This window comes from Aythya ferina, assembly GCF_964211825.1.
Source record: "Aythya ferina genome assembly, contig: HAP1_SCAFFOLD_342, whole genome shotgun sequence".
NCBI classification, from domain to species: Eukaryota; Metazoa; Chordata; class Aves; order Anseriformes; family Anatidae; genus Aythya; species Aythya ferina.
This window is the reverse complement of record NW_028181219.1, coordinates 40,466-49,667: the sequence shown is the minus strand read 5'-3', so window position 1 is coordinate 49,667 and position 9,202 is coordinate 40,466. Positions and strand designations below refer to the sequence as shown.

At 70.2% G+C, this 9,202-nt stretch overlaps 1 protein-coding gene across 2 annotated transcripts; it reads right to left on the bottom strand.

Moving 5' to 3' along the window:
* Positions 1–152: 152 nt before the first annotated feature.
* On the bottom strand, positions 153–7,525 carry RARG (retinoic acid receptor gamma). Of its 2 annotated transcripts, none has more exons than XM_084540254.1 (8): positions 7,304–7,525; positions 4,342–4,493; positions 4,134–4,275; positions 3,434–3,580; positions 3,010–3,186; positions 2,611–2,815; positions 1,975–2,133; positions 153–1,651 (listed from the first exon to the last, which is right to left on the bottom strand). In XM_084540254.1, the coding sequence occupies exons 1-8, from the start codon at positions 7,389–7,391 to the stop codon at positions 1,333–1,335; spliced, it is 1,389 nt and encodes a 462-aa protein (XP_084396380.1). In that variant the 5' UTR covers positions 7,392–7,525; the 3' UTR covers positions 153–1,332. The 2 variants fall into 2 exon arrangements, with proteins under 2 accessions (XP_084396380.1, XP_084396381.1); XM_084540255.1 differs by having other exon boundaries at positions 1,365–1,651; positions 3,420–3,580; positions 7,304–7,518.
* Between the last annotated feature and the right edge of the window lie 1,677 nt (positions 7,526–9,202).

Here is a 9,202-nt window from a genome sequence, read left to right as displayed (position 1 = left end):
CCCCATTCTTTGAGGTCCCCCCCCACTGCCCCCCGTTATTCTGCTGCCCCGCACAGTGCCCCGTTATCCCCTTGGCGCCCCCCCCCGCCCCATGGCGTGTCCCCGTGCCCCCCCACCCCCCCGGGGGGGTCCCCAAGGAGCACGCCGCCCCCCCTCGTTTCCATTTCTTTATTTTGCAAAAATAGAAAAGCCCCGTGGCCCCCCGGGGGGGGGGCGGGGCGAGCTGTAAACATGGCTGCGGGCCCCCCCCCCCGCAGGGGGGGGGGCAGCTCGGGCACCGGGGGCGACGACAGCGGGGTGGGAGGGAGGGGGGAAACCGCCCCCCCCGGGCCCCCCCTCTCCATGGTCTGGGGGTTTTGGGGGGGGCCCGGTGTAAACGCGAAGGAATAAATAACGGGAGAAAAGTGCTGCCCCGGGGGGGGGCACCCCCCGTGTAGTGTAACGGGCCCCCCCGCCAGCCCTGCACCCCGAAAACTATGTGGGGGGGGGCGTATGAGGGGGACGGGTCCAGCGCTGGGGGTTGGGAGAGCAGGGGCACCCCCCCCACACCCAGCCAGGCTGGGGGTAACAGACATCGCGGGGGGGGGGCAATTTGGTCCCGGGGGCAATTGGGGCGCCCCCCCCCCCCTTGTAAAGCTGCCCTGGGAGGGATTTGGGAAGGGGGGGGGGCCCTGCCCCGTGCCCTCCCCCCCACAGCATCAGGGTCTATATGGCTTCGAACCCCCCCACTCCGTTGGGGGGGGGGGGGGGCACCGCGCGCCCCCATCTTTGGTCTCTGTAGTGTTGTGTGCCCGAGGAGGGGGGGGGGGCAAAGAGAAGGGGGGGGGATTTTGGGGCCCCCCCACCCCAACAGCATAGAAAAAGCAAAACCCACAAGCAGCTCCCCCCCCCCCCAACCACCACTTTTATATAAAATAACCCAGCAAATAAAATGCCCCCCCCCGGTACAGCTGGGGGGGGCGAGTCCTATCTTCTGCACCCCCTCCCCAAACAGCACCCCCTGGGGGGGGGAAGCAGGGGTCCCCCCCCCAAATCCACCCTGTCTCATTTTGTCTTCCTAGACACGAATAAATAAAGTCCTGGCTGCACCCCCCCCGTTTTTTTTTTGGGGGGGGGGGCACGGTGGGGGGGGGTCACGCGGCACTCCTAGGGGTGCCGGTCGTTAATGGGGGGGGTGATTACTGTCCATTGTTGCCCCCTCCTTTAAGCGCCTCTCTGAAGCATGGGGGGGGGGGTGGCGGGGGGGTCCTTTGGCATGAAGCTGAGGTTTGGGGGGGCCCCCCCGGACCCCCCCAGCTTAAGGCAATGGCTGCGCCACGGGGCCTGGCTCCGTCAGTCTCTGGAGCCCCCCCCCTTGCAAAAAGTTTTCTTTTTTTGGGGGGGGGGGGGAATGGGGGGGACACCGTGCCCCCCCCCCGCCCCCCCAGCGGCTGTGTTGTACGGGGGGAGGCGGGAAGCGGTGGGCACCCCCCCTGCACCCCCCCAGCTTAGGGTGAGGCAGGGGGGCCGGGGGGGGCGGCGTGGTCCGCGGGGGGGGGCGGGGGGGGCGGCGCCTCCTCCTCGAACATCTCGGGGTTCTCCAGCATCTCGCGGATCAGGGGGGGCATCGGGCCCGGGATCTCCATCTTCAGCGTGATGGCGCGCTCCGCGCCTGCCCCCCCCCACAAATCAGGTGTGTCACCCCCCCGCACCGGGACACCCCCCCCGGGAGCTTCCCCCCAACCCCACGGGCTCCTCGCGAGCCCCCCCAAAACTCCCCCCAACCACCCCCCCACTTCTCCACCCCCCTGCCCCCCCCCGTGGCCCCCCCATTGCCCTCCCGTACCCCCCCCCCACCGCCCCCCCCCGCTACCCCCCGCTACCCCCCACCCCCCTCGCTGCCTCCGTGCCCCCTCACTGACCCCCCCCCCCTCCCAGTCCCCGGTGCCCCCTCCCCGTGCCCAAGTCCCACCCCCCCGCGCCCCCCCCGCGCACCCTTGGTGCTGATGCCTCGCAGGTCGGTGATTTTCATCAGCATGCGGGGGAACATGTGGGGCTCGCGGGGCCGCCGCCGCCGCGCGTACACCCGCAGCGCCTCCAGCAGCGGCTCCTGCAGCCGCTCCACCTTCTGCGGCTCCTCCAGGTCCATGCGGTCTGGGGGGGGGAGGGAGACGGGGGGGGGGGCGTCAGGACCCCCTCCCCAACACCCCCCCCGAAAAAAAAACCCAACAGCCGCGTCCTGCAGGACCGCGCCCCACAACCCCCATTCCCCCCCCGTCTCACCCCAACACCCCTGAGCCCCCCCCGCCCCCCTGCCCCCCCTCATCCCCCACACCCCCTGACCCCCCGTGACCTCCCCCTCAGCCCCCAGAAGATCCCCTGCAGCCCCCCGCACCTCTGTGACCCCTCCAGCCCCCCCCCCAGCCTCCCTGGGACCCCTTCAGCCCCTCCCAACCCCTGACTCCCCCCCCCCCCCCCTTGCAGCCCCCCAGTCCCCCGTGCCCCCCTCAACCCCCCACACCCCCTCCGCAGCTCACCGTAACCCCCACAGCCCCCCCACACCCCCCGAGGCCCTGTGACCCCCCCGGCCCCCTGCGACCCCCCCCCCTCATCCCCTCAGCCCCCCCGCACCGCCGCAGATGAGGCAGATGGCGCTGAGCAGCCCGGTCTCGGTGTCGTCCATGCCCAGGGGCAGCAGCTGCCCGGCGAAGGCGAAGACGAGGTCGGTGAGGGGCCCGAAGCCGGCGTTGTGCATCTGCGTGCGCGTCAGCGTCAGCCCGTCCGAGAACGTCATCGTGTCCTGCTCCGGGGTGTAGCGCGTGCAGATCCGCAGCATCTGGGGGGAGGAGGAACGGGGGGGGGGGTCAGTGCTGACACCCCCCAAAAAAAAAACCCTTCATCGCACACCCCCCTGGTGCAGCACGTGCAGATCCGCAGCATCTGTGGGATGGGGAACTGGGGGCGGGCAGCGCCCACACCCCCTCCCCACCCCCACCCCCCTCCCCACTGATTCCCGTGCCCCCCCCGCACCAGGATGTCGAGGCAGGCGGCCTTGAGCAGCGTGATCTGGTCGGCGATGGTGAGCGCGGTGAAGCCGGGCAGGCGCTTGGCGAACTCCACGATCTTGATGATGCACTTGGTGGCCAGCTCGCTGAACTTGTCCCACAGCCCCAGGTCCAGCTGCACGCGGTGCTCCGCGCTCGAGTTCTGGGGGGGGAGTCACCGGGGGGGGTCACCAATTGGGGGTCACTGCCCCCCCTCCTGCATCCCTGGCTCTGGCCGCACGCGGGGCTCCGGGGTCACCGGGGGGGGGCACGGGGTTACCGGAGGGGGGGGGCACGAGGTCACCGGGGGGGGGCACGGGGCCACCGGGGGGGCGCATGGGGTTACCGGGGGAGGGCCCCCCACCCGCTGCCCCCCCCGGGGCGGCAGGGGCTCACCGTGGTGTACTTGCCCAGCTGGCAGAGCGAGGGGAAGGTCTCGGTGTGCGCCCTGCGCACCCTCTGGATCAGCTCCTCCAGCGCCGGGCTCAGCTCACGCCCGGCCGCCTCCGTCCCCCCCCGCGCCTCCTTCTTCTTCTTGTTGCGGTCGTTGCGCACAGCTGCGGGGGGGGGGACATGCGGTGAAGGGGGGGGACACGCAGGGATGCTATGGGGTGGGCTGTGGGGCACAGCGGGACCCCCCAGCGCGCCCACCCCGGTGTGGTGTGACTGCTGGGGGTAACGGAGGTGGGGGCTTTCTCTGGGGGGGGGGAGGTTGGGGGGGGTCGCGGGGTGCCCCCCATTCCCACCCCGTCCCCAGGCTGCGTTTCCTCCCCCCCCCCCTTGGGGGTCGCGGGGACAGGATGCGCCAGCAGCAGGATATCCACATATAGCACAGCGTGGCCTGGGGGGGGGGGCTACCAAGGCCCCCCCCTCAGTACAGTACACCCCCCCCCAAAATAAAAAAAATGCCACCTACCCCCCCTCCCCCCCCAATAAAGAAAGAAAGAAAGAAAGAAAGAACCAAGCCCCCCCCAACCCCACCCCGAGGATGGCAGAGAGGGGGGGGGGGAAGCCGCAGGGGGGGGTGTGCGGAGCGGGGGTGTCCCAGCTGTGGGGGGGGGAGGTTGCTGATTTAGGTGCCCCCCCCTCCGCCCCCCCAGCCCCACGCACCCTCCTTGGACATGCCGACGTCGAAGCACTTCTGCAGGCGGCAGGACTGGCAGCGGTTGCGCGTGGCCTTGTTGATGTGGCAGCGGCCGTCGCGGTGGCACGTGTACACCATGTTCTTCTGGATGCTGCGGCGGAAAAAGCCCTGCGGGGGGGTCAGGAGCCTGGGGGGGGGCGGGTGGTCCGTGCAGGGGGTGTGCCCCCCCCTCACCTTGCAGCCCTCGCAGGAGCTGACGCCGTAGTGGTACCCCGAGGACTTGTCGCTGCAGACGAAGCAGGGCTTGTAGACGCGCGGCGGCGGCGGCGGCGAGGGGGGGGAGCCGGGCACCATCTCCGGGGGGGGGCTGCACGGCGCCTCCAAGCCTTTTGGGGAGACACGGGGGGGGTCAGCGTGGTGCTGGCTGAGCCCCCCGTGTCCCACACACGCACACAGCCCCCCTGCGGGTGGGATTTTTGCCCCCCCCCCCCCAGTGTCCTGCTTGCTTCCAAGGGAAACTGAGGCACAAGCGGGGGGGGGGGGAGGCAGCACTTTGTGGGGGGGCGCAGGCCCTCGAGGGGGGTGCGTTAACCCCCCCACACACACACAGTGGGAGATGGAGGGGGGCGAGGGGTAAAGAGGGAGGGGACAGATGGGGGGGGACAGATGGGGGTGGGACAGGGGGATCCCCAGGCGGCACCACCCGCCCCGCCGTGGAAAGAACGCGGGGGGGGTGTCCCAGTGCCCCCCCCCCCCCCCCCCCCATGTCGCCCTGTCCCTGTGCCCCCCCCCCAATCCCCCTGCACCCGGAGGGGGCACTTTTTTTTTTTTAGGGGGGGGTCGGGTTTTTTCCCGCTTGCGTCCGGGCGTGGCCCCTTGTGCGCAAGCAGGGGGGGGGTGGCGGGGGGGCCGGCGTTTTTTTTAAGGGAAAAAAAAAATATAAAAAGGCGAAATTGCTGAAATTGAGGAAATTCCTGCCCGGGGCCGGCAGGCCCCAAAACGCTCCCAGCTGGGTGCGGGGGGGGACGAAAAGGGGGGGGGGTGATGGGGCATTGGGGGGGTGGTTTTTCGGGGGGGAGGTGTTTTTTTGGGGGGGGTTGGGGGGAGTTTGGGGGGTGGATTTTTTTGGGGGGTGTTTTTTTGGGGGGGTGTTTTTTTTTGGGAGGGGGCTTTTTAGAGAGGTTTTACGGGGGTGTTTTTTTAGGGGGGGGTTGTTTGCCGGTCCCCAGCCGCCGGCCCCCCCGGCCCCCCCCCCCGCCACAACCACAGGCACGCACCACACCCAGCGCCGCCCCCGCGCAGGCGCCTCACAGCCGGGGGGGGAATCGGGTGAGGGGGGCACCCCAAAGGCCCCCCCCGCCACCTCCCGAAATATCTGGGTGCCCCCCCGGCCCCCTCCATCCCCTCCACCCTGCCTCAGTTTCCCCCCCCCGAAGGCAGCGGCACTTTTTCTCCTTTTTGTGGATGCTGTGATTTTTTTTTTTTCCGGCGGGGGGGGGGGGGGGGGGCAATGCAGGCGCTCACACCCCGAAACCTGCCCCCCCCGGGGGGGGGCACGCCCCGTTGTGCTATTTTTTTTTTGGGGGGGGGAGGGAGGGCAGGATTAAGCAGGATCCCCCCCAGCACACGGAGCCCAGTGCCCGTTGGTGATTTGGGTGGGGGCGGATATTAAAACGGGGGGGGGGAACGGGCGGCCCCCCACCCCCCACACCTCGGGGGGGTGTCCGGGGGGGGCAGCGCGTTTTGGAGCGGCCCCGCAGGGGTTAAGTGCCACATGGAGCCGGCGGACGGCCAGCACTGGGCGGCTTCCAGTGCGGGACTGGAACCAGTTGGGCGGGGGGGGGGGGGGCCCTGCCCATGGAGTGGGGGGGGCCCAGCCCCGAGCCCCCCTCCCACCAAAAAAAAAAAAAAAACAACAACACAAAACAGCGCTGTGTTCCCCAGCATGAGTGGGGCTGGGATTTTTTTTTTGGGGGGGCAGCAATGGGAGCCCCCCCCCGCAAAATCCCCCCAGCCCCCCCTGTTGCCCCCCCAAAGCCAGGGGCTCCGTGACCCCCCCCCAAAACCAGCCAGGCACAAATCTCACCCCCCCTCCCCAGCCTGGGCACCCCTGGGACATGGGAGGGGGGGGGCACACGGGAGGGGGGGTGCCCCCCTTGGGGCTGTGAACACCCCCGCACGGATTTGCACACCCACCTTGCACACGTGCTGCCCCCATGCACGCCTGCGGATGTGCACTCCCCCCCCGGAGCTCACCCAGTGCCCCACAGCATTTGCACGCTCACCCCCTGTGCTTGCACACTTGCCCCCCCCCCACTTGCACACTCGCCCCCCCCCAGGCACGCAGCCCACCCCCCACGTGGCGCTGTCACACCCGCACACCCCGGCTGTGTCTCACGGGCACCGCTGGCACGCTCGCTCACGCCCACACACCCGGCACGCACACGCACACGCACACGCACGCACACGCACACGCACGCACACGCAGCCAGCACGGCTCAGCCACACGCACTCGTGCACTGTTGCACACTCACACCGTCGCTCACCATCACACATTCACGCACCATCACACTCACAGCGTTGCACACTCACGCACCACCGCACACCCTCACCCTGTTGCACACCTATGGCCTCACTCACGTGTAGCCGCCCACCTGCACACGCTCTCGCACTCCCACTCACGCTCACAGCTCACACTCACCCTCACTCACCCTCGTACCCGCACACACTTGTTCACACCCCCTCACACCCCCACAGCCCCACTCAGTCACTCCCCCCCATCCTTACACACTCACCCCCTCGCTCACCCCCCCCCGCTGTCACTTTCACGCTCACCCCCCGTCACCCCCCCTCCCCCCCATCCTTACTTTGTCACCCCCACTCCCCCCCACCCCTTGCTCACCCCCCCTCGCCCCGTGCGCTCACTCCCGCTCCCCCCCCACCCGCTCACGCCCTCCCCCACCCTTACCCCCCCTCCACGCCCAGCCTCACCCCCCCCACTCCCACTCCCACTGTCACACGCACCCTCACCCCCCCTCACCCCCCCCGCACTTCCCACTCACAGCCCCCGACTCCCCCTCGTCCCCCGTCAGCCCCCGACTCCCACTGCCCCCCACCCCCCACTCCCCCCCCACTCTCCCTGCCCCCCCCCTTCCCCCTCTCCCCCCCCTCCCCGCCCCGTGCCCCCCCCGCTCACCGAGGCGCCCCCCCGGCAGCGCTCCCCGCCGGTTGGTGACGTCGTGGAGCCGGCGCGGGGCCGGCAGCGCCCCCAGGCAGCCCAGCATCGGGGCCGGGGCCGGACCGGGACCGGGACAGCGCCAACGGGCACCGGGCACCGGGCACCGCCGAGCGGCCCCGGCCCCGCCGCCACCGGGCCCCGGGCACCGGCACCGGGCGCGGCCCCGCTCGGCCCCGGCCCCGCCACGGCGGAGCCGCGGAGAGACCGCCCCGGGGGGGGGCGGGGCGGGGCGGGGGCACCGGGACGGGGGGGAGCGGGGGGAGCGGGGGGGCCGCGGGGGGCCGCGGGGGGGGCACGGGGAGACCGGGACGGGACGGGCGGGGGGAGCGGGAGACACGGGGGGGACACGGGGGGGGGCACGGAGATGGGACGGGACGGGCGGGGGGCGGCGGTGGGGAGGGGCCGGGGGGGGCCGGGGTAAAAGGGGGGGGGGCAGGGATGGGGCCGGGGGGTCAGGGGGAGAAGGGGACAGGGGGACACGGGACAAGGGGGCAGGGGGGCGGGGGGGGGACACGGTGTGTGGCACGGGGGCGTGGGGTGGGACACGGGGTCCCCCAGTGCCCCCCCTCCGAGTCCCCAGTTAAAGGCCCCAATTAATTAAAGGCCCCAATTAAAGGCCCCGGGCAGGGGCCCCGGTTAACCCTACCCATGCGTAAGGGGCACTGGGACACGCCCCCTCCCCATGCACGGCCCTTGCACGCTCCTGCACTTTGCACGCCTTTGCACAGGGCCACCCTGGAGGCAGAGGACGGCAGGGCTCCGTGCAAGGGGGCCCAGGGGCGTGCAAGGCTTGCACGGGGAAGGTGTTTCTGCAGAAGTGCAACACGGGCGTGAGTTAGTGCAAGGGGCGTGTGCCAAAGGTGTTGCACAGGTTTCACGAGGGCTTGGTGCAAGGATTGCATGGGGGGGTTCCATGCAAGGACTGCACAGGCGTGAGCTAGTGCAAGAGGTGCACGGGGAGGGATTGGGGGGAGCTGTGGAAGTGTTGCATGAGGATGCTTTGGTGCAAGGGTTGCACAGAGTGTTGGTGCAAGGGCTGCCCAGGGGGTTGGTGCAAAGCTTGCACAGGGACACGTGTGCAAGGTGGTGGAGAGCAGTGCACGCTGAGAGCCACAGCCCTGTGCACATGTGAGGCTTTGCACACCGGGTACAGGCAGGTCGGGGGGGGGAGCTGCAGCAGGCCCCTTGCACACCCGTGTGCGAGGCCTCCCTGCTCACGCTGCCCCACCCTGGAGCACGCTGGGAAGCTGGGAGTGACGCCAACGCCCGCGGCACTCCCAGGGCACGACGGGACACAGGCGGCACGCCAAGGGCCCCGGGCACTCCCAGGGCACCACGGGACACGGGGCACACTGGGGCACGGACTGTCACGCCAGCCTGCGCGTGCACTGGGCCCTGCGCCCGTGGCCAGGGGACGCCGGGGGGCACAGGACCTCGCACGAGGTCCTTGTGGGGCTGGGGGGGGGGTGCGCGAGAGTGTGCAAGCTCGTGCACATGCCAGACCATGCACAGGTCCGTGAGTGTGCATGGGTGTGCAAGGCCACACGTGTGTGAGGATGGTGCACAAGTGTGGGGTCATGGATGTGTGCAAGGCTTTGCACGCTGGTGGTAGTGCAGAAGTGAGGGTGCACGTCTGTGAGCCCGCAGGAGCCCGTGTGGGCATACACGAGTGTGCAAGCATGCCCACATGCAAGGCCACACAATGCACAATGCTGCACACGTGCATCACCATGCGTGAGCGTGCAGCTGTGCAAGACCAAACACACACAGCAACGCACACGCATGTGATCATGCACGAGCGTGTGCACACCCCTGCCATGCCTTGCAGTGTGTGTGCCCTCTGCACGTTGCACACAC

Bases quoted from the DNA above. Each gene is read 5' to 3' on its own strand.
- RARG (XM_084540254.1), bottom strand. From the start codon at position 7,391: ATGCTGGGCTGCCTGGGGGCGCTGCCGGCCCCGCGCCGGCTCCACGAC. The intron at 4,494-7,303 runs GTGAGCGGGGGG...TCTCCCCAAAAG, and splicing joins GCTGCCGGGGGGGCGCCTCG to GCTTGGAGGCGCCGTGCAGC. The intron at 4,276-4,341 runs GTGAGGGGGGGG...ACCCCCCCGCAG, and splicing joins GCTCCTGCGAGGGCTGCAAG to GGCTTTTTCCGCCGCAGCAT.